The sequence below is a fragment of the Astatotilapia calliptera genome, chromosome 13, assembly GCF_900246225.1.
Source record: "Astatotilapia calliptera chromosome 13, fAstCal1.2, whole genome shotgun sequence".
NCBI classification, from domain to species: Eukaryota; Metazoa; Chordata; class Actinopteri; order Cichliformes; family Cichlidae; genus Astatotilapia; species Astatotilapia calliptera.
Genome location: NC_039314.1, coordinates 32,846,983 through 32,871,970, shown reverse-complemented (window position 1 = coordinate 32,871,970; position 24,988 = coordinate 32,846,983). Strand labels below are relative to the sequence as shown.

At 47.7% G+C, this 24,988-nt stretch overlaps 1 protein-coding gene across 1 annotated transcript; it reads left to right on the top strand.

Annotated features, from left to right (window-relative positions):
- Positions 1 to 6,130: 6,130 nt before the first annotated feature.
- Positions 6,131 to 22,676, top strand: qkib (QKI, KH domain containing, RNA binding b). The gene is made up of 6 exons (XM_026190437.1): positions 6,131 to 6,511; positions 11,402 to 11,538; positions 11,734 to 11,850; positions 14,105 to 14,248; positions 21,144 to 21,231; positions 21,445 to 22,676. Exons 1-6 carry the CDS (start codon positions 6,382 to 6,384, stop codon positions 21,849 to 21,851), a joined length of 1,023 nt encoding a protein of 340 aa, XP_026046222.1. The 5' UTR covers positions 6,131 to 6,381; the 3' UTR covers positions 21,852 to 22,676.
- Positions 22,677 to 24,988: the final 2,312 nt, after the last annotated feature.

Sequence of the window (24,988 nt, the reverse complement as noted above, 5' to 3'; positions counted from 1 at the left end):
GAACTACAAGTTAAAAAAGAACTAAACACAAATAAAATACACTTCAGCTAAACACTTCTCATTTATTTTACCCAAACCACGCGGGGCCGCAGTATAAGGACCAAAGAGTTGCATGCGGCTCCCGAGCTGCAGGTTACCGACCCCTGGGCTAGGGAAGGGTTAAGTCAATGAGATGTCCCCATGAGGATATGAATACACACACGTGTGTGTGTCTGTGTGTGCGTGTATCTGTGTGTGTGTATCTGTGTCTATGTGTTTGTCCGGGTTCCTCACAGTTGCCGGTTGAATTCTTGTTCTGACATCCCGACCTCTGTCTGATGCCCAGTTATTGATTATGATTTTCAAGGAAATGACGTCTGCAGCAGGAAGTGGCTCAGTTTCCCTTTCTGACAGTTCACCTGCTCCCCTGCAGAGGGCCTGGCTGATTTATTTGAACTCTGGGTTTAAAGGCCTCGAGAGCTTGAGAGAGGAGGTGAGGAGAAGTGCAGAGCGGTGCGCTGAGAAGTGGAACGACCTCACACTCGTCTCTGCTTAACAATGGGATGCTGCGTGTCCACCGTGCTGAAACTACAATATCCAGAAGATGGACTACAAAACGCAAATCTTCTGGAGGTCATATAAATGAGAGCAGCCTGTGAATGTATCGTGCACTACAGAGGCTGGAAGGAAGAGGAGCATTTGGGGTCAGAGTCACTGATGTCTGCAGAGAACAAACACAGGGTTCCTGCAGAGGCTCAGAGTCTGTTTGTCCCGACAGCTGTGAACAGCAACATTTTGGGCCTTATGCACATGTGTTTGTTTCACTCCCAGGAGGAGAGTATTTAAACGAGTTATGTAAATGTGACACAATTTACTGCATGAAGTCTAACGTGGACGTTAGAAGGGGTCAGCACAGAGACTACAAGCCCATTATCATCAATGGAGCTCCAGTGGAGAGGGTGCAGTCCTTCAAGTATCTTGGTGTCCACATCTCCTCAGACCTGACATGGGCTGCCCACATTCAGGTCCAGACCAAAAAGGCTAGGCAGCACCTGTATCACCTACGACAACTGAGGAAGTTCAGGGTCTCTCCAAAGATCCTCAGGATTTTCTATACAGGCGCTGTGGAGAGCATCCTCACACAGAACATGACATCGTGGTTTGGGAACAGCTGTGTGAAGGACCAAAAAGCTCTCCAGAGAGTGATCCGTACAGCAGAACGCTGCTGCAGGATTGCTCTCCCCCCGCTTCAGGACACCTACACCAGGAGATGCCGGACTAGAGCAGATACTGAAGGACCCGTCCCATCCTGGCAACAAACTGTTCCAACTTCTGCAATCTGGTAGAAGGTTCTGCATCTTCCGGGCAAGGACAGAGAGACTCAAGAGGAGCTTCTATCCCCAAGCCATCCGTGCCCTAAACACACACACCCGCCCTCTCACATCATCTATAATTGACTGAGACAGGACTCTTCCAGACACTAAACCAAGGCACAATGTACATTTCAAATCCTTTAATTTTAAATATGTTTATATTGTCTATCCTGTAAAATAGTCAGATGTCTATTCATATTAATGTACAGAATTCACCTGCTTGCTGCTACTACTGCACATTCACCCAGTGTATATACTATATATATATAATGTTCTTCCTCTACCCCCCCCCCCCCCCGCCCCCCCATTTTTGCGCATGTCGAGGAGCGTGTCAGGCTACATTTCACTGTGTGTTATACTTGTATAACTATGCATGTGACAAATAAAGAACCTTGAACCTTGAACCTTGAACGTGTTCTCCCTGCTGCTGGGACAGGAGGGAGGCTTTATCAGGACGGGCGTCCTAAAAAGCTTCATTCTGTTCCTCAGTAACACTGTTTGTGCAGGGTCAAAGGTCATCAAGAAACCAACCAATAGGTTTCAGTCAATTTTGGTGGCTCCACCCACCTGATAAAACCCCAGATCATCCAATCAGAGCTGGCTGAGGCAGCTGGACCACTGAGGAGATGCTGTACAGATGGTTCTGTTCTGTAGAACGTCATGTGACTAACATGTCACATGACGTTCTTCCCACTGAGTTCTCTCTTTCTTTCGAATGACATCATTGTGTGTGTCCATTCAGAACTCCATTTGAATATGAATCAGTGGTCGCTGGGCGGAAAACAGCCGACACAAAGACTCCTTCACTGTGCCCCCCCTTACTTCCTGAAACCAGCCGGCCTTCTTCATGAAGACCGTTTTCTTTTCTTCCCTGTTGAAAGACGCTCTGAGAGTCTAACGCTGCTGACAACGGGAGGAGGAGGAGGGGGAGCGGGGGTGCGCTCCGGCCTCCTTTCAAACAGCTCGGAGGTCTGGACTGAACCCAAACAGCCAGAGCTGATCCAGGACTCCTAAAAGGCCCGACTGTGGGAGAAAATGTGAAAGGAGCAGGACGAAGAGGAAGACGTGGTGGCGTCTCCCTGACTCCTCTTCGGCCTCCTCATCTTAGAGGAGATGCTCCTTTAATGAAAGTGTCTGTGGTGATTTGTGGGGTTGGTAATCAGTCTGAACCAAAAACCACGACCTTTTCCCAGGACCTCCTTCGTCCATCAGAGGAGGAGGAGGAGTCCCAGAGAGGGTAGGCACGCAGGGGAGCAGGAATGCTCACTGCATGTCCTCACAAACTGAACCTGGACAGTCAACACATAAAGAGCTACCAGTACTACTACTATATACTGTATCATACACTGTATGACACCCAGCACTACACTACAGTACTGCAGTACTCTGTGCAGTACTACAGCTGCTGACTGAGCTTTAACTCAGTTTGACTCTGTCAATGATTCCTGCAGAGCCGCACCTGTGCAGCTGTGTGCAGGTATGATAATGACTAAATCGCCTATCTAGGGGCGATCGTGGCGATTGTGTGTTCGTCTTGTAATCGGAAGGTTGCTGGTTCGAGCCCCGGCTCGGACAGTCTCGGTCGTTGTGTCCTTGGGCAAGATACCTACCGCCTACTGGTGTTGGCCAGAGGGGACGATGGTGCGATATGGCAGCCTCGCCTCTGTCAGTCTGCCCCAGGGCAGCTGTAGCTACAACTGTAGCTGCCTCCACCAGTGTGTGAATGTGAGAGTGAATGAATAGTGGCATTGTAAAGCGCTTTGGGTGCCTTGAAAAGCGCTATATAAATCCAATCCATTATTATTATTATTATTATCTCCCTCCTGTAACCACGCCCACCCCTCGCTGAGCCTGGTATTGCCGGAGGTTTCTTCTTGTTAAAAGGAAGATTTTACTTCCCACTGTCACCAAATGCTTGCTTTACCTTAGAATATAAAGCACCATGTGGCCGGGGCCTTTCCACAGTTTAAACACACACAGTTAGTGGGGTTAGTTTAATCGATGATTTGGAATTATCCGTAGGTGTGAATGGCTGTCTGTGTTAGCCCTGCGTCAGACTGGCGACCTATCCAAGGTGTACCCTGCTTCTCAGCCTTTGGTAAGCCCCCCCATGCCCCACGACCCTGATAAGTGGAAAAGAATGGATGGATGAACCTGCACAGAAACAGCTGTGGAATCTCCTGGAAGCCCTCCCACAGGCAACGGTGCTTCATAGGGAAAAGTAAGAAAGTCAAATGGCAGATCATTCTGTTGGTGTCATTCTCATGTCTGAAGTCCTGCCATTAGTTAATGATTCAATCTTAAATATGTTGGGAGGGGGCTCCCAGGTACCTGCCAGGTACCGGGCGGTTTATAGGTGCCTGGATCCCTGGAACCCTGATTCCGGCTCGCACTGGGGTGGCCGTCCTCTGGCGAGTTCGGCTGCTCTCGCCACTGGTTGTCTGGGACTGCCACCACATCTGGAGCCTCCCTCCTTCTCCTGCTGGGATAGGCAGGTGGATATCGCAGAGATGTGTGGCTTCGGGTCTTCGGTACTCTTGGTGGCTGCGGATGGTCCGATTTTCCTGGGTCCATTTCTGTCTGCTTCTGGTCCTTGGGGGGATTATTGCAACTTCCCACCCTCATTATCAAGTACATTTTGTGACACACATACACACACAAACACACACACCACAAGAAGACTGCTGATGTCTGTCTTTGAGCTTTTAAACCTTCCTCTAAAGATGAGACTGAAGGCTGTGGATATGAAAGGGCTTCACTGAGTCAGCGTTCAGAGAGCCTGATGACAGAGAGCATCTGTGCACAGGTGAGTCACAGGTGCGTGCGCTTGTCCACAGTGTGGATCGAACCGAAGGAGAAGCAGAAGAAGCTCAAGCCAGCTCAGAACAGACCCCATGCAGACAGAGGAGGCTGTGATTCTATCACCGTGACCTTTGACCTTATGATCTGAGGTCAGTGTGACCTACGCAGTCTGAAGGTCTCCTAAAGGTCACATGACAGCGATGTTGTTTGTTCCCACCAATCAGAGTGGGCAGAGAGGTCCGCAGATTTCTGTCGTTCCAGAAATTCATCCGAAAACAAAATGCCAGTACAAGTACTGCATAAATCTCTGTTACACTGTGGTTCCCTGTAGTACCTCTCAGTACACTGAAGTAGTCTGTAGTACTCGTCAGTGCTCAGCTGACAATGTGGTGCTCTGATCATGTGATCAAAGTAAAGGGGAGAAACTGGAGTGACCTCCTGATGAAACCAGTGGACACACACACCTCGCCTGCGCTCACACACTCTCACTCTGTTGTTTGTCCGTCAGAGAAAACTTTCATTGTTCCACTCGTAACAGGTCGTCCAGGCTCTGGTCACGTGACCCTGTCAGCTGACCCCAGATGGGCTTGTTTGTCCACCCGACTGACCTCCACCAGCTGAAAGACGTCCTAAAACCAAAACGGTGACTTTTTGTCTGTTCAGACTCAGAGCCTTCAGCTCAGGCTGAGCAGCCTCCGTTTTATTATCCAGTTTTATGATATTTACACATATGCTTGGAGCAAAATCTGCGGAAATGTTTGGCTTCTATAAAATTTTGAGATTTTATCTGTGCTGTGTGTAATTTTGAGGAACTTTCTGGTATCGTTGTAACGTCGTAGAGCATCATATTAAAATAATGAAAATCTGTGCGGTAGCTCTCTCCTCTCATGTGATATATCACTCGATAAGATTTCTTAAACTTGTTCCCTGAGATGGTGGACAGAGCTGCAGATCCATGACAGCCTTACACAGTTAGCTAGCAGCTAATGACCAGGACACGTGTGCAGGTAATAAAGGACAGGTAATGTACAGGCACACACAGTGTAGGCTATTCACCTACTTACTGGTTTCTGTTGCCTCAGTCTGCGTCTCCCAGTTACTTTCTGTTTCTCACAACTCCTCACAGCTCAAGTGTCAAAACATGTAGGGGCTCTTTGCGAGCTGGTTCCCAACTCGTATCTGCAGTCAAGAGCGATCACTGGTTAATGGTCATCATGTGACAGATGCAAGAAAGATCCTTTAATTTAGCAGAACTGTGATTAAAAGTTAAATATTATTGTTGAGGAGCACAGGCAGGACGCCACACATACACAAAAAACCCTCAACAAAAGGGCACTTTGGGTCCACACCAGGAAAGGGCTGGGCAGGCAAGGAAAAAACTACTTTCAGTAATTGTTAACTCAGAGCTAGTAGAGCACAGGTGTCCAACTCCAGGCCTCGAGGGCCGGGATCCTGCAGGTTTTAGATGTGTTTATGATCCAACCCCTGAGGTAAGTGTACAGGTGAGCACGACGGTGAGGATGCCTTCATTACAGGAAGTAAACACCTCCTCACGGAGGTGACGGATCAACCCTTAAACTCTTCATGAGCTGCTCTGAGGAGCAGCTGCACCTGCTCCTCTTCATCACGCTTCTCCTCTTCATTTCCCTCCTGCTCTTCATCACCCAAAGCGATTTTCAGCCAAACTCACAAAGAAGAAAAGTTCTTGTTTTCCCCTCCTTTGTTCTTCTGTGAGTCCCAGGCTCTGGAGAGGAGGTGGGTGATGAAGAGGGAGAGGAAGAGGAGGAGGCGGACGAGACTCATTTCCATGTGAAAAAAACCATTAAAACCAATAAAACTATTTAGAGGGACACGTTCAAACGGAGCAGCTTTATTGATGGTGACGCCTGGGAACAAAATACCACACACACGTTAGTTAGTTAGTTATTTGGTTAGTTAGTTAGTTAGTTAGTTAGTTAGTTAGTTAGAGTTTTATTTTGAAGCCCCCCCGTGTGCGCGGAGCGGAGGCTCAGAGCCGCTGCTGGCCGACACACAGCGCTGTTCTGCGCGGAGCGGAGGGCGGAGAGCCGGGCAAAGCCGAAGCAGCTGGAGCGTTAAACCCGGACTCGGAGCCGAGCGTGCGGGACTCAAGGCGCCTCCGTGTCTGGAGCGGGTCTGGATTCATGCTGATGCCGTGCAGTCCGCTGCGGTCCGGATCCGTGTAGTTCGGCGGGTCGTGGTGGGGAGGATGGAGGGGAGGGAGAAGCCCAGACCCGGTCCGGATTACCTGATGCAACTCATGAACGACAAGAAGCTGATGAGCGGTCTGCCGAACTTCTGCGGAATCTTCCAGCACCTGGAGAGGCTCCTGGACGAAGGTGAGACCCGCACGCGCGCGAGAGGGTTTAAATCAAAGGAAAAGTTTACTGAAACCATCCTGATACTTTTTCTTTTAAAACTTCTACAAGTTAAAGTGCTGGCAGTACTACATGTACTGCAGTAAGTACTGTCAGAAAGTGTGCTATGTGTTTTCAGAGTAAAAGTACTGTCTGAAGCATACTCGAGTAACGTATCATACTTTAGTGATCATGGATTTTAATAACTGATCATCATTTATTGATTTCATTGATCAGAAAGATTAAAAAACAAATGGGTGAGCTGGCACGTTTAACCCCACCCACAATTTTCACTAATCAGTAGGAATCCAACTCAGTCACTTTACAGCCTCATTGCATTATTAGGGGCATGGCCTCTGTGACTGACAGGTGGATGGGACACAGGCGGCTCTTGTTGCTGTCTGCTAGCTTCTCCTGAACTGGACCTCGGCTGTGTTTGTGCTGTTGGAGCCTTCTGGGCTGCTGTGAGGTTATTGTGGTCATGTGACTGCTGACATTATGTGGCAGTGCTCCAGCGGACATCGAGGTGGAGGAATGAGAACATCTGGTTCAGTTTGTGTGCACACAGATGTTTTCTGCAGGTGTGAATGTTTGAATAAAGTTTCACAGTTTGAGAAGGACTGAAATACAAGAAGCTCATGGTCAGTGAGGGTCGATTGATCTGCAGACTGATGCAGCAGACGTCCACCTGTCTCACATTAGCTCACCTGTGTCTCTGTCAGGTGATCTGCTTTTCCATGAAGTTCATACTTCGAGCACGCTGAGGCTGGCCGGCTATCTGTAAGTTAGCCACACATGCCCAGATGAGCTTTGCTATCACTACACTGACACTCAGGTGTGCAGGATATAGACACGTCTGTACAGCACACGCCCTCCAAGAAGCTCTTTTTATACCCAGTCATGAGACTGACCTGCTGCCCGCTCACCTGATTGGCTGCTAAACACCAGGCTTTTTGGAGACAATTCAAATATATCTGATATTTATATTAAAACGGTGAAATGATTTCCTCAGTTTAAACACTTGATTTCTATAGATAATGAAATATGACTCAATATTCTGCTTACATTTACATTTTCTCAGCGAGTGAGCTTTTTTAGAGCCGGGTTGTAGATGCTAGGGTTAGACTGCATTTCACTAGATGGCCACAGGGGGTATTTACCTAATAAACACTTAATAACAGTTAGGTTCGTTTACAGTAGAGTCCTGTGAACTCGGACCAACATGGCCAACGTGTCAGGTGTGTTGTTTACCTGTGAGTTACTGATGTAGAAAGTGCGCTGTGATTGGACGGCTAGACCTGACGCTAGGGAGAATTGTGGCATGTGTCTGAACACTGCTTTTCCAACAGCACCTGAACACACCACAGTATGAAACCTTACTCCTCTTTATTTCTGTCCTCTGTGTGCGTCTCAATTACACTAAGTGCAGCTATTCATCATTTAATTGGTCTAATCAATTAATTCAAAAGCTCAGATGAAGTGTGTGTGTGTGTGTGTGTGTGTGTGTGTGTGTGTGTGTGTGTGTGTGTGTGTGTGTGTCAGTCAGAGAGAGAGAAGAAAATCAATTTACCCAGAATCCCCTCTGGCTGGCGTCCCTGCTGTAATAGCCTCAGACAGTAAAACCACTAGTACCAGTGTGTGTGTGTCTGTCTGACTTTGTGAGGACCAACATCCCATTTTAACCATTGTAGAGAGGACGTTCCTGCCTGTTAGGTCTCTGTGTTGACTCCTCAGTGTAAGATGATCCTTTGAAGACCTCTGTGATGGTTCACGTTGGAATCAGGGCGACAATGAGGGTGACGAAGAGACCATGTGAGGACATGGTGCTTATACGATAACCTTTCATGACTGGTGATCTCCTCCTCTGCGCCATGACTCGGGGCATTGACATTGAAGTGAAAGTTGTAGGCGGACTGAAAGCACGTTGGTTTATTTTGGAGGTGTGTCCTGAGCAGAGATGGGCAGTAACGCGTTACTGTAATCTGATTACTTTTCTCAAGTAACGAGTAAAGTAAGGGATTACTATTGCAAAAACGATAATTAGATTACTGTCACTTTCCCGTAGGAACGCTGCGTTACTGCGTTACTAAAACCGTGATTTTTGTCTGTCTCATGACAGTGACGTAAGCGAGTGCGCCGTTAGTGACAACAGCTGTGTGCAGATCAACAATGGATCACATATCGAGTGCAGAGAGAGTATGAGCGTGCAGCGTTTAAAGCGTGGAAGTACTGACCTTACTTTGAGTTTGATTCCATAAAAAGTGACAAAAACATTAGTGTCCGCTGTGCGTGGGAAGAAAACTTCTTTTTACAGCGAAAAAAACCCCTAAACTTCCAACAAGCACCGAGTAGCTACGACGTAATGGGAAACTCACAGAGAAACTCGCGGATTCTTCCACTGACCGCGGCACACCTGCACCAGGGTAAACCTCCGCCTGCCCCACTCCTGCTTTACAGGTGAAAATAGAGCAACAGGACTGCTGAGTCTTTGACTTTATTTATTTTCTGCTGTGTTTTACTTGCATCTATTTGAAAGACTGAGTGTAAACACACAAAATATTTTATTTTATGTGCTGGAATGTGCAGAAAATAGGTTTAAATGTTAAACTAATTTATTCCAGTCAGAGAATGTTGCATATAATTAAATCTTTGCTTGATGCATAAAGTTAAAAGATTAAAACTAATAAAACAAGTTTTAAAAAGAGACTTTTCCATTTGATTACATTTTGTATGATGGATTATGCAGAAAAAGTAGAATTGGCTGAAAGATCTATCACTTTATCACCTCTTCAGGGTGTAAATCCTGTTTTTAAAAAGTAACTAAGTAACTAAGTAATTAATTACTTTTGAAAATAAGTAATCAGTAAAGTAAGAGGGTTACTTTTGGGGGGAAGTAATCAGTAATTAGTTACTGATTACTTTTTTCAAGTAACTTGACCAACACTGGTCCTGAGGGCGGGTTGCCTGCTCCCATGTTGCTGGTTATTGTGGCCGTGATGCTGCAGGAGCTGCAGACTGTGAGGAGCTCACTTGATGTGATGGAAAGTCTCTGATGCTAACCAGCAGGTTAGTGTGTTTCTAACCTGCTGAGGAGATGCTCAGGTGTTTCCTACCTGTGCAGCTGCTTGTTTCCTGTTTCCTGCTCACAGACGTCTGCTGCAAACAGCCGTCTGACATGAGGATGAACTCAGAACTCAGAGTTGCATGTTCGTGTGTGTGTGTGTGTGTGTGTGCGCGCGCATGTGTGTGTGTGTGTGCGTGTGTGTGCGCACTCCTAGCTCCTGATTGGCTGATGGTGAGGGCTGTTTTGTTGCTCTGAATCACCACACAGACAGCTTCATAAAGTCTCCCAGCATGCATTGCGAGGGAGAAATAAATCTTACCGGGGTGGTGGTCAGTATAAGATGTGCGATCATCATGGAAACAGTTACCTGGGATACTGCAACTTCCTGTGAAAGCTGCACTGGTTTCACGTCCCTACTTGCTGCTGTTTCAAGACAGAAACAAAGAGCTGAGCTGCAGCTTAAACACACTTTCAATGCCACATGTTAAACCAACATGCTAAAAACATGCACATGAAAGAATACAGAAGCAACACAGGAGTCCTGAGGAACCCCACAGCTAGCTGCTATAACACAGAGTTTTTAGCTGGTTTCTAACTACAGACCTCTCCAAAGGTCTGCTGGCCTAAGTCTTCGTCTGCAGGGTGATGTCAAATGATTGTTGTCACATGTTGTTTTGCTTTTTTGCTTTATTTTGTAACCAGACATGTCCCAGTGTTAAACATTTGCAGGACCAAATCTGTCAAAGTTATCACAGTGATAAAGCTGCGGCTCTGTAAAGGAGAAAGGACCGAGAACACCAACCGTTATAACTGCAGTAAAGGTGGATGGTGGTCTCCACAGAGGGGGGACCCATCAGCAATCAGCCGCCTGTAACACAGTCTTCAGACCTCCTCTCAGGTGGTTCGACACCAACTCACAGCTTGACCCATAACTCACATGATTACAGGGTGGGTCAGCAACTGTGAGGATGACCCCCGAGAGGACAAGCCTACCAGAGGACAAAGACCCGAGACACCACATCGTTCTGTCCAGTGAAACATTTGCAAGAACCTCCAAATGCCTTAAACTTAAGAACTTAAGGAGTTGCAGGACCTAGAAGACTAAGAAACCACACAGGTTAAAGTGTTCTCTTCAGTTGAGCTTGATCTGTGAAACATGAACATTATTACACTCAGCTGTTCACTGATCAGGCTCAACATGAAGGGAAAGCTGACCGATGTTTGCAGGTCAGGTTATCGTCTGGCTGCTTCAAGGTTCAAACTCCACGAGGAGAGCAGCAGTCACACACATCATCAGTTCCACCTTCATCATCCATCACATCCATCTCACCTGCAGATACAAGAAGCTAAAGAGGACACGGGAATGACAGATCATGGAATCAGGTGAGAACATCATCGTCACCTCAGGTTTCAGAGGTTCGCACGGTGATGTTTGGAAAAATATGAACACGACCTTTAAATCAGTTACAAATATAAAACCTGAATGTCTGATCAGATTTACTCCAAACACAAAGAAAAGGTGAGCAGCAAAACAAAACGCAGAGAAACAGTGCCTCCAGCGCTGAAAACCTGAACATAAAGGACAAGTCTGAAGACGGCGCGCTCAAACATCGGTTTTCAGTTAAGTTTGATTCCAGCTGTTTGTTTCCCTCCGAGCTCCATCAGCTCCTCTTTACCTGCTGCAGGTGTTTTAGTGCTGATGGCCTGTGCGTCCCACTCACCTCTGCCACGAACGCCAAACAGAATCAGCTTCTGATTGGCCAGACCGCAGAACAGTTTTCCACTTCCTGCGTGTGTGTGTGTTTCAGAGATCAGCCGCGTGAGGAAGGACATGTACACGGACACGCTGAACGGATCGGAGAAGAGCAGCGAGCTGCCGGACGCTGTCGGCCCAACGGTGCAGCTGCAGGAGAAACTCTACGTCCCCGTGAAGGAGCATCCCGACGTATGTCTGTGTGTGTGGATCATCGTGATGCACCAATAATAATTCATTTCCTGTGTTTCCATCAGTGTTGCTCTGTTTCAAAGTTTTACGACTCAGTAGATTCATTCTAACTATTTATGGCTATTTCTGAAAGAGGATTGGCTGATTAGTGCTTAGGTTGTCATGGTAACAGGCTGACCTGTGTGTGTATGTCAGTTTAACTTTGTGGGGAGGATTCTGGGCCCTCGCGGTCTGACAGCGAAGCAGCTGGAGGCTGAAACTGGATGTAAGATCATGGTGAGAGGAAGAGGCTCTATGAGAGACAAGAAGAAGGTAACGTGCACATGCACACACAGCATGTCAGGTATTCATATCTTGTGGGGACATGTAATTAACACAATGCGTTCATTAGCCCCTAACCATGAAAAATGAATGCCTAACCTTGAGCCTAAGCCCTAGCTATCACCCTGACACTAAAAACACATTTAGTCTCAAACATGCCTTCAGACTTGTGGGGACCAGGATTTTGGTCCCCATAAGTGTAGTAAACTTCCAATTATTGCTACCCACAAAGATATGAATACACGCTCATACGCACGCACACAGAAGGCATAAGATGAAATTTTTCTTCTTATATTTCAAATATTTGATTTTCTTGGTTTAATCAAAGCAGTGACGTAAAAAGTGAAAATGCCTGACACTGAAACACAGTCAGAGGTCAGTCAGCAGATTTTCATTTAAAGAACAACACATATGAAAATACACATCTGGTGTAGATATGCAGGGATGATCCAGAGACAGAACACGTGAGCCTGAGCATCACTCAGATGTGTTTCAACATTTAAAACGAACGAAGAGCCTTCTCTTTGTTTGAGAAGCTAGAAGAGTGAGAACGTGCACGGCTGCTGAGGTATGACACATTTCCTTATCACAGAGAGTGTGTTCTTATGAATTTTATTCCAGATGTTAGGGTTAACTCTGCATTCTGCTTGTGTTTTATTGTGCATTTTCTGAAGGACTTTGTAACATTCGGTTTGATGTGTGCACAGAGGAGATCAGTCAGAATAGAACGTGTCAGTAGAATTAGGTCGCTCAGTGAAGTGACCGCTTATTGTTGTGAATCTGCAGGTTCTGAGTGCATCAACGAACGCTGAGCTGCGTCTTTCCTTTTACTTGAACTTCTATCCTATCACAGCGAACGTCCACTCAACCCGAAACAGATACCTGCAGAAGAACATGCAGGATCCAGCCTGAGCTCAGTGGACCAAACCAGTTTGAGCAGGGTCTTTCTTCATGCAGGTGCAGACTAATGTGGGATGGGCCTGATTGGAGAAATAGTTCATGTCCGAAACAGGAAGTATCTGTGGCTCCAACGAAGCCCGAAAATCTGTCGCTGTCTCAGATGGATGGTCTGTCCCTAAAACTGAGACTTTCACTGATTAGAGTTCAGTTTGAAAACTATAAAAATAAAGTCACACATCCTTCCAAAAAAGCTCTTAAACTCTTCTGTTGCTTGAACTTCAAACTGAAGCCAAAATCCCAGCTTGCATTCTGAACTTTATAAAGTTTCATTCTGCTTTGGCAGAAAGGACAGGACATTTTGGGTTAGGGTTAGGTCCTGTCAGACTGAAGAAAGACTTGTGACATGAATTTGTCTTTAGCTTGAGATTTTAAATACAACTCCGAACAGGATGTTGCTTCATGCACCCGTGTGTCAGAAAGTTTGTCTGCCAACTTTCAGGAAGAGCTGAGACTCTAAAATAAGAGCTGACGAGCTGCTTCCTGTGAAAGCTCTGAGTCTGCAGAAGCAGCCGAGTCACACGGTCTCCTCAGGATTAAGACTCTCTGAATGATTCACAGTGAAGAAACTATTTCAAACATTTCAGGTCAAACTGCTGAAAAAACATGCGTGTTTGTGTTTCTGCGTGTGTGACGCTGACAAGGTTAGCCACCTGCTACGCTAACAGAGGTACATGAGACAGGCGTAGCAACAGTTCAACACAAGCCAGATGGAGCTAGAGGAGAGGGAGGACAATGAATGAGGGGGGTGTTGGTTTTGCACTGATGTCGTGCTGAAACTCATACAGTTTTTGTTAAGACCACTCATCTGTGCAAGAAAACGATCGTCCAATCATCTGCCGATCCTCTGCTAACTCAGCAGACTTCCTGCTAACACGCTAACAGGCTGAACGCCAGCAGAAGATCGCAATATATAGCATGCTGTAGGTATTACAGGTACTGTGCTGCAGTGGTTTGTGTCATATCTATCTAACAGACTCAATTTGTTCGTATAAATGGAGAATCTACTTCACACACTGAGGTTAATTATGGAGTTCCACAGGGTTCAGTTGAGGTGACTGTTGTTGTGATCTGGTGGCTTACTTATAGTTCCTAGAGTATTTAAAAGTAGAATGGGACACAGAGCCTTTAGCTTTGAGGCCCCTCTTCTGAGGACTACAGACAGTGAATGTAAAAACAAACTGTAACTCCCTGGATGCATTTCACCAAAGTCAGTCAATTGTGAACACCAGACAGCATGTGAATATTTACTACTTGTCTCTGTCTTCACTCATGTCTCCACCTGCAGGAAGACCAGAACAGAGGGAAGCCAAACTGGGAGCACCTGAACGAGGACCTTCATGTCCTCATCATGGTGGAAGACGCCCAGAACCGAGCCGACATCAAACTCAAACGAGCTGTAGATGAAGTCACCAAGCTGCTCGTGCCTGCTGTGAGTCCCCTGACCTCTGACCTGTGTGTGTTTTTGTGAGGACAAAGGAAGTTCTACATATCCAGGCTTTCTTCAAGTTCGCTGGCTTGATGAACTCTAAAACTTGCTATTTATCAACTTTTTCTGTTAAGCCGGGATCTCTATTAGCGCCAGGTGCTCTGACCAGAGACATTAAAGGTCTATGATGATGATGAAACCTGTAAAGAGGTGAACCCCTCAGAGGTGGAGCAGCAGAAACTGGTTAATCTGCTGATTTGTGACAGAGAAGAATAAAGGTTTGAATGGCAGGAAGGATGTTGCTCTGAGCGCGCTCAGCGCTGCTGTTTGTTTCCTAGGTGACAGCTTCACATCACAGCTGTGAAACATGACAGCTTCCTGTCCCACAGCCTGATGAAGGGCACGTGAGATCAGATCAGAGGGAACGAATGTGATTGGTTGAAAAGGCGTTCATGTTTCATGATCACATGAACACTTGATCACATGAAAGGTAAATGGCCTGTATTTGTATAGCGCTTTACTAGTCCCTAAGGACCCCATAGCGCTTTACACATCCAGTCATCCACCCATTCACACACACATTCACACACTGGTGATGGCAGCTACATTGCAGCCACAGCCACCCTGGGGCGCACTGACAGAGGTGAGGCTGCTGGACACTGGCGCCACCGGGCCCTCTGGCCACCACCAGTAGGCAACGGGTGAAGCGTCTTGCCCAAGGACACAACAACTGCGACTGTCCAAGCCGGGGCTCGAACCAGCAACCTTCTGATTACAAGGCGAACTCCCAACTCTTGAGCCACGATCGCCCCATGAACACGTGCACTTTCAGTCTGATCTGCTGGAGCTTCTTCATTCATTGCTTTCAGGAACATGCTGCACACAGAGAATCTCTCACTCTGAAAACATGCTGCATTAAAGAATCAGAGGAAACTCTGAGCCTCACCTGGTGATGCTCAGCATCAGTCACCATGGTGATTTGGCAGGTAAACGGACTCGGGTCGCTGACATCAACCTCACTTTGGGGTTTCAGCCCTTGGGCTTTAACCTTCATGTTCATGTTAGAATCACTTCTAGATTTAGGAGTGTGTGTGTCTGTGTGTGTTTGCGTGTGTGTGTGTGTGAGAGAGAGAGAGACAGGAAGTGCAGTGATTCTGCTGATCTTCACTTCCTCCACTCTCACTTCCTTGATTTGTGCAGAGGCAGGAAGAAAAAAAACTAGGAAGTGAGTCTGGGCACCTGATGATTCTCTTTGTGTGTGTGTGTGTGTGTGTGTGTGTGTGTGCGTGTGTGTGTGTGTGCGTGTTTTCTAACAGGAAGTTGGAGGGAGGCATTGAAGTTACTTTCATGTTGCAGAGACACAAAGTGGTTTAGAAGTCAGTTTGTAGTTGGACTGAAGAAAATGAAAGATGTTAACTGACGAGCTGATTGTCTAACGAGCTCGTGGCAAGTGTGTCGTGTGTGTTTGATGTTGTGTTGTGTTTCCTCTCAGGAATTGGTAGAAATAATCGCCGTTGTGTGGTGGACAGCAGCGCCCCATGTGGTCTGCACAGCCCTAAGCAGGCTGGTTACTGAGCGTGCTCATAGGATACTGTAACCATCATGAGTTCAAGTCATCTTAATGTGACAAAAGTTTATTTCTGGGACTTGAATGGTCTCTAGCATATCGAGACTATCTCTCCACACCGTTATATATTCCATATATACGGGGTACGAACCCCCTTGGTCGTGGGGCGTTGATAATTCTTTAAGACACTCCAGCTTGCCCGGCCACGCCCCACAGCTCACGTATAAAACAGCTGTGCAGACATGACATGACTGTTTGACGTGATTGTTTGATCTCCACTTGTGTCGTGTGTGTGAGTGACTTTTCTTCGAGAGTGCTGTGTGTGTGTGCATCCGTCAGGAGCCTCTTTCGGCAGCCTCCCTGGGTGCTAGCCTCTCCCCTGCCCTTTCCCTTAGCTTGGTCTCCCTTAGCTGGTTTCCCTCAGCCGTGGTTCCCCTTAGCTTGGTTCCCCTTTATCTTTCCCTCGGCCCCGGTTTCCCCTAGTTGGTCTCCTGTGGCCCGGTTCCTTTGCCGATCGAGCTGCCGTCTGTGTGTGTGGCATCTTGCCCGCCTTGCAGGCTTCACGGCACTGGGACTTCGCTGTGCTACAGCTGGCGAGTGAGCATTCTCCGGTCTGTTAGCCTGTCTGCCGTTGCCCATAGCTTGGGTGCAGCCAGCAAGACTCGGCTCGTTGCTCGGCTACAGTGGGAAGGATGTCAGATTTCCAAGCATACGCTTTCACCTGTCACCTGTCACCCACCTGTCCCTGGGCTGCCCCCTGCTGGTCCCCAGGCACAGTGTCGGGCAAAATGGGTCCCTTCAGCTCTTAATTAGAGCATGACGGGTGTGGGAACTAGCCTTTCCTGAGGTCCCATCTAGTAGAGCGAACCTCAAGGTTGATGATGTCATACAGCCACAGCGCCTCCTATCTCATGTGCCGCTGCTGCCTGATTGGTCTGGTTGCAGGCAGTGAGTGTGCTGCATCCCAGCATTTGTGGTCCCCTGCCCGCAGATGGTTGCTGCTATGCATGGTGGGAGTAGTTTGCCTTTGGCCCCTCCCCCAATAGCCCTGTCCCTGGTCTCTTTGGACGCCCCTTCGGGCCCTCCCTGGGCAGGGCAGCATGCCCTAACAGGGGCGTGAGGGTAACTGATGCCCTGCTGGCGGCCATTTCGTCGCTCCCTCTACAGGGATGGAGCTTGACACGTCAGCTGCAGGCAGGCTGGGGACATGGAGAGCCCTCCCCAATCTTGTGCCTCTTGGGCTAAAATGGAGATGATGGCTGCAGCGTTGCCTCCCATTGCCCCGCCTCTGTGAGGCCTGTGCCGGTGGAGGTTGATTCTCAGGAGGATGATGTTTATGACGCTTGACTCTGGTCAGACGACCAGGGTTACAGTGGGGCAAAAAAGTATTTAGTCAGCCACCGATTGTGCAAGTTCCCCCACTTAAAATGATGACAGAGGTCAGTAATTTGCACCAGAGGTACACTTCAACTGTGAGAGACAGAATGTGAAAAAAAATCCATGAATCCACATGGTAGGATTTGTAAAGAATTTATTGGTAAATCAGGGTGGAAAATAAGTATTTGGTCAATAACAAAAATACAACTCAATACTTTGTAACATAACCTTTGTTGGCAATAACAGAGGTCAAACGTTTACTATAGGTCTTTACCAGGTTTGCACACACAGTAGCTGGTATTTTGGCCCATTCCTCCATGCAGATCTTCTCGAGAGCAGTGATGTTTTGGGGCTGTCGCCGAGCAACACGGACTTTCAACTCCCGCCACAGATTTTCTATGGGGTTGAGGTCTGGAGACTGGCTAGGCCACTCCAGGACTTTCAAATGCTTCTTACGGAGCCACTCCTTTGTTGCCCGGGCGGTGTGTTTTGGATCATTGTCATGTTGGAAGACCCAGCCTCGTTTCATCTTCAAAGTTCTCACTGATGGAAGGAGGTTTTGGCTCAAAATCTCACGATACATGGCCCCATTCATTCTGTCCTTAACACGGATCAGTCGTCCTGTCCCCTTGGCAGAAAAACAGCCCTATAGCATGATGTTTCCACCCCCATGCTTCACAGTAGGTATGGTGTTCTTGGGATGCAACTCAGTATTCTTCTTCCTCCAAACACGACGAGTTGAGTTTATACCAAAAAGTTCTACTTTGGTTTCATCTGACCACATGACATTCTCCCAATCCTCTGCTGTATCATCCATGTGCTCTCTGGCAAACTTCAGACGGGCCTGGACATGCACTGGCTTCAGCAGCGGAACACGTCTGGCACTGCGGGATTTGATTCCCTGCCGTTGTAGTGTGTTACTGATGGTGACCTTTGTTACTTTGGTCCCAGCTCTCTGCAGGTCATTCACCAGGTCCCCCCGTGTGGTTCTGGGATCTTTGCTCACCGTTCTCATGATCATTTTGACCCCACGGGATGAGATCTTGCGTGGAGCCCCAGATCGAGGGAGATTATCAGTGGTCTTGTATGTCTTTCATTTTCTGATGATTGCTCCCACAGTTGATTTTTTCACACCAAGCTGCTTGCCTATTGTAGATTCACTCTTCCCAGTCTGGTGCAGGTCTACAATACTTTTCCTGGTGTCCTTCGAAAGCTCTTTGGTCTTGGCCATGGCGGCGTTTGGAGTCTGACTGTTTGAGGCTGTGGACAGGTGTTTTTTATACAGATGATGAGTTCAAACAGGTGCCATTCATACAGGTAACGAGTGGGGGACAGAAAACCTTCTTACAGAAGACGTTACAGGTCTGTGAGAGCCAGAGATTTTCCTTGTTTGAGGTGACCAAATACTTATTTTCCACCCTGATTTACGAATAAATTCTTTACAAATCCTACCATGTGAATTCATGGATTTTTTTTTCACATTCTGTCTCTCACAGTTGAAGTGTACCTCTGGTGCAAATTACTGACCTCTGTCATCATTTTAGGTGGGGGAACTTGCACAATCGGTGGCTGACTAAATACTTTTTTGCCCCACTGTACCTGATGGGACTGCCTGTCTACCCTGTGGCCACCTCGCTGTGCTGAGGGGCCTATGCAGGGATGTGGAGATGGCCGTGTTCAGGTGAGGCGGGGAGGACTCGGAGCCTAGGTTCAGCTGTCCTCCAACCACCCTCCTTCTTCCTGAGATCCTTTGAGTTGGGCATAGTGGCCAGCTCCGCTGCAGGCATGGGCCAGCAGTTGACAATTCTCCAGCCTGCGGCGCTGGCTCGGTCTAGTGCGTTGCCCCTGTGTCACAGGTCACACGGCCATCAGGTGCCCGCTCAGTGAGCTGACACTTCCCGACTGTCCGCAGGTGTCTTGTCGGGCCCACTCTTGCTTCCCATCTGGAGCGTCGTCTGCATATCGCGGGTTTCTGTCATGGCGATAGCCAGCTGCCGTGCTCAAGTGGCTTGGTAGGCTGTGCTCTCCTGGAGTATTGCCCGTATTCGCTGGCTTACACGCCAGTTGGACCTCGCTGCGGCGAGTGAGAATTCTCCAGCCTAGTGTAGCCAGTTTTCTGTCTGGTGTGTTACCCGCAGTGCGCCGTTCACACAACCAGCGGGGCTCCTGTCATTGTCGAGCGGAGTGGCTTCTCAGCTCTGACTGCAGTGAGTCAGAGCCAGTCAGTAAGTGAGTAAGTGTTCTCCAGCCTGTAGGGCCGACTGTGCACAAGTAGCGAGTTCGCCCCTGCTACAACAGCACTTAGCAGACGCCCGGCCCTGGGGTGGACCTTCGGGTTGTGTTCCCCACTTGGGCTTCGGCTGGCTGGACCGCCAGCCCCCTCACCAGTCTGCTGACGGCGCAGGGTGGTGTTGCGGCTTGGGGACAGACCCTTTGGGTCACGTCCCTACTTCAGCCCTCTGCTTTCAGCGGCCGTGCTGACGCTGCGGGCTGTGTTCCCCTGGCACATTGCCCACGGTTCACCGGCTTACGCTCCAGCAGCACTGGCTCCCTGTCTGGCATTGCCCACTTCTTGCTGGGTTGTGTGTCCAGTAGGGTCCCCACTCAGTTGCTCGGTGAGCGGCGCTTCCTCTCCTCACTGTGCTCCTAGGATTCCGGGTTCAGGCCCTGTGCACCCCAGGCTCCAGCTGGAGATCATGTGGAGAGCGTGCACACAGGCTCATTGTAGCTGACTGCCTGTGCTTTCTGGCCTGCTAACCATGTGCCGCGGGTTTACATGCTTGTCAGACCTCGCTGTGTCTGACACGGCCTGTGAGTGAAAGCTCTCCAGCCTGCTGACTCCCTATCTGGTGCATTGCCTTTGTGTCATGGGCTTACACGGCCAGCACGGACCCGCTCAGTGAGCTGGGACTTTATGACTGACCTCGAGTGTCTTGTTCGAGTTTACTCTTGAGGTTCATCTGTCTGCGGACAGCACGTGGTGACGGTGCTGGGGGTGGACCTTCGGGTCATCGCCTTGCTCAGCCCTCCACTTCAGCAGGCTAGGCTACCAGGCTATGGCTGGGGTGACTGGAATCCTTGATGATCCTCCCCGCTTTCCTCAGGCACCGCTTCCTGTAGATGTCTTGGAGGGAGGGAAGCTCACCTCCAATTATCCGTTCAGAGCACCGCACTACTCGCTGGAGAGCTTTGCAGTTGTAGGCGGTGCTGTTGCCATACCAGGTGGTGATGCATCCAGTGAGGATGCTCTCAATGGCACAGTGATAGAAGGTCCTGAGGATGCGGGGGCTCATGCCGAATCTTTTCAGTCTCCTGAGAAAGAAGAGGCGCTGCTGCGCCTTCTTCACTGTTTTGTTTGTGTGTACTGACCACGTAAGATCCTCAGCTAGATGTACTCCAAGGAACCGGAAGCTGCTCACTCTCTCCACAGCAGCGCCGTTGATGGTGATGGGGGTGTGTACTTCTCTGCACCTCCGGAAGTCCACTATCAACTCCTTTGTCTTTGCGACGTTGAAGGTGAGATGGTTGTCTTGACACCAGTGGGTCAGGGCGCTGACCTCCTCCCTGTAAGCTGTCTCATCACCATTGGTGATACGACCCACCACTGTAGTGTCGTCCACAAACTTAACAATGATGTTGGAGTTGTTAGTGGCCGTGCAGTCGTAGGTGTAGAGTGAGTACAGGAGAGGGCTCAGGTTACACAGTAACCGTACGATCTTTTATGATCATTTACTGATGTTTGGATATTTTACAGATTGTTTTATACAACATGAATCTTTCTGTAGTGGCTGATTTCAGATTCTTTTTAAATGTATTTTACAGTTTTTCATACTTTTTAATACATCTGATACTTTCAGGCTGAATGAAATTCTGTGTGAACTTAAGCTGCTGTGTGTGTCGGTTCTGCATGTTCTCACAGCACACGCGTGTCTGAAAGTCGTGTCTGTGTTTCAGGCAGAGGGCGAGGACAGTCTGAAGAAGATGCAGCTGATGGAGTTGGCCATCCTGAACGGGACGTACAGAGACGCCAGCATCAAAACCTGTAAGAGACAGACTGGCCAATCATACACAGTCATTTTAAACATGAATCATTTGTGCCAAATGTATTGGTTAAAATGAAAAATATGAAGCATGCAGTGTTTTAGATGCCATTCACACCGTTTGATTCAGATTTTCATTTTGTCTTTTTACAGCAAGCATACTAAAACTCCTCCCCTTTTTATAAACCCTCCCCTTTCCTGTTACCCATACCCAGCATCCCTCGCCTTTTCTTTCGCAGCATCTAGCGTCTCGCAACAGGCTTCTCGTGTCCTCTCAGGCCCCGCCCCCATACTGGCACCGCCCACTGCCCTGCGTACACCCGCCCCCACAGGCCCCACTCTCATGCCTCTGATTCGGCAGATCCAGACAGTGTTGCCCAATGGAACACCGGCACTGATGGCAGGGGTGGGGCCTGAGTCTGGCCTGATCTACACGACGCCTTACGATTACCCGTACACTCTGGCGGCACCAGCGTCCATCTTGGAGTACCCGCTGGACTCTGGGGGGATGTTGGGTAAGCCCGCCCCCCCCTGTTCCTGTGAATGCTCTCCCACCCCTCACCACCACACTCATGGCCAGTGGAGCCCTGCCCCTACACTGGTCCTCCGACATGCTTCCTGAGAGACAAAACAAACAAACGATCAAACAAACACACACACGGCCTTGTGCCTCCTGCTGGACGGATGAGGTCGTCATTGCTCCATCATTATCTGCCGTTTGATTGGCTGAAAATGTTTGAACTGACTTCTAGCACTGATGTCATGTGACCACAGCTTCCTGCATTGAAAACACCCTGTGAACTGAAAACACGCCTCCACTTGCAGACGCTTTCAGGTCGATGCAAACACGCCGATTTTTGGAGAGGAAGTAAAAGTTGATTCAAGTGATTTGAAAATTTGTAATCTTCAGGAAATAAAATTTCAGAGAAAAGTATTAGAAAGGTTTAAATATCAGAATAATGAGGACTTTGGTATTGTGAGAGGAAGAGCTAAATTTACACATCCAAGCATGAAATATTACTTTGGCCTTTATGAGCCACAGTGACCAATCAAAGTGAGGCACTCAAAGGGGTGTCACCTTTGTGATGATGTCTCAGTTCAGTCTCGTCCTGAAAGCCTCTCAGATCTCATCTGGAGTGAAATTGTCTCCCAGTGTGTGCCTTAATGCAAGTTTCTTATTGTTTTCATCACTGACCAACGATGATGTCATGACGTACCTGTTCTGTCACGATGGACAGGTCTGTCCCTGTCCTCCAAGGGCTGATGGGGCTAAACTTCTGCCTAGCCCCGCCCTTCTGGCTGCACGCCTACCTTTCCCACGCCACAGATTCACTTTGATCTGAAGCTATGTTTGTTACAGCCATAATGCAAACACACCTGAAAGGAAGGGTCAGAGCTTTAAAAATGAAATGATTGATAAAACCGTGCTTTAACCAAACACAGACACAGCTGTGGCCGATCAAAGTTTAGATTTTTTAAATTAAAATTTCAGGAATAACTCATCACACAGCCAGAACAAGCGTGGAGTCGTGTTTTATTTGGACTCAGTCTATAATTAAACAAAACTGCTTACAGCGCCCCCTGCTTCAGGCTGTGGACGCTTTATGTCAATGAACACAGAGTTAAACGTGATCCGAGAAAACCAACCCAGCAAGAAACCAGTAAGAAAACAGGTGGCTTCTGGGAAACGCAGTCCTGATGTGTGACAGTGGCACAGCTGTTCACCTTTAGGCAGAACAGACAGCTCCGTGCTTTTGAAGACTTTACGGATCCTCTGAGGTTAATGAAAAATAATGGACTGTCTTTGAGTGAATTTTTTAACAAACCAACTTTGATCTGGGTTTCAGTTCAGGTCAGACTTTAAGTTAAGCTAGGGTAAGGCCTGTAAAGCTACAGATGTCTGTGGGTTTATTTTACGTTTTCTTCCATTTCATATGTTACTTTAAACATGTTACAGCGTGGATAGATGACAGAGCTAACAGTCCTATAGCTAAGTTAGGTGTGACTCTAGAGGAGACAGTAAACAGGAAGCTTTCAATTAAAGTTCTTGCTATGACGTTTGCTAACAAAACTTACGTCTGTGCAGATCTACGTCTGAAACATCAATGACTTTGCTCATGACGGATTTAATGCTGAACTTTGACCTCAGAGATGATTGGTGATGTGACCAAAGCCCTGGTGGTTACTGACAGGTTTATCAAGTATTCTGGGATCACTATGTGATTAAAACACGCCAACCAGGTGTTTTTGCTGACGGTCAGTGTAGAGCTAAAGTCTACGCTGTTGTTTCTCAAGACATAAATGTGAACATTTCTGATTTTCTCTCTCCAAAAAAGGGCAAAAGATCAAAAATAAATAATGATTTTTTTAAGTTGTATTATATTTCTTGAAATAACAAAAGTCTACATGGTAAAACATTGCTAAAATATTAGCAGCTGTTGACCAATCAGGCCACTAAATTAAATCAGCTAATCAGAGTCCCAGCTTCACTGTGAGGTCACTTCCTGTCAGAAATCAGAAACATGATTTTACTCTGTGAACTTGTAAAGATCAGAAACCTGTTGTCTGCCGGGGGTTTGGTACTAAAACAATCAAACTGTAATCTGTAGTTGGAAAGTAATCAATAGGTAACACTGACACAACTAATGAAACAAATCCGATGAAATTGCACAGAAACCTGGCGTAAACCCGACCGCCACATTAACCGAGTTCATGGTCCGAACACTCAGATGTGAACTTTTATTCACACTCGAGGATCTCTCACAGGATGTCACGTTTTCCTTTAAAACTCGGACTTTGGTTAAAGAGATGATCTGCAGGGTGAAAGGAGACGTACAGAAAGACTTTTACCTGAAAGAACCGAACTTAAAGGATCGTCCACATGCAGTACCACGAGGTGATCACGAGACCTTTCTCATCATGGTGTCTCCCTGGTGAAAACGGTTCGCTGTAAAACTCAACGCCGAGAGATGTTGTAGACTTCACACATCAGGCTGTGATGGCCTCTCGCCTTGCTTCTCTTCATCGCAAACACCGACAGGAACAGCTCGGCAAGCGTCTTCAGAGTGAGGGACGGGAGTCCACCCTTCTCTGGATCAAGAAAATGTGGTTTCATTTTGTTCTCATTTATACAAAGATCAGATCAGAACACAAACTTCCTCTTCCTAGAAGATTTAACAAGGAGGACTGTGGAGGTCCAGGAGACCTTCAGGAAGTGCTTGAGCCGACAGTGATTTTACACCTCTGACATTAATGCGTGTTTCATGTCGGAATTATTTTTCAGACTGGATGTAAACGCGGTCGGTTCAGATATTCGCCAGCTCCAGCTGGCCAACACCAGCTCATCTAAAGAGTCCTTTATTGCTCAACCACTCAGTCTTGGTTGTTCGTTGAGATGTTGAAGGAGGAAATTGGCCCTAAAGTGGTTCAGGTAGTATGTACAGGTTGCAGCGTGGTGTTAAATGAACATATACCTTTCCTTTCATTCAGAAAAAATTGACCTTTCTGATCTGTTTAAGTTAAACATGAGGACGTTTGTGAGCGATTCCAAACTTTGAGAGTTAGCATTGGTCTGCAGCGGGTTGCATTCAGGTGTAACCAGTAAACCAGAGTGTTTGCTGGTGTCTGGCAGTGATGGTGGTGGTCAGGTGAGGGACAGATGTTCCTAATGAGATTTTAATCTGTATCTGTCTGATCTCTGGAACAGACCTCCTCCTCCTCCTCCTGTGTCAGTACAGCAGATGTTCAAACCTCAGAGAA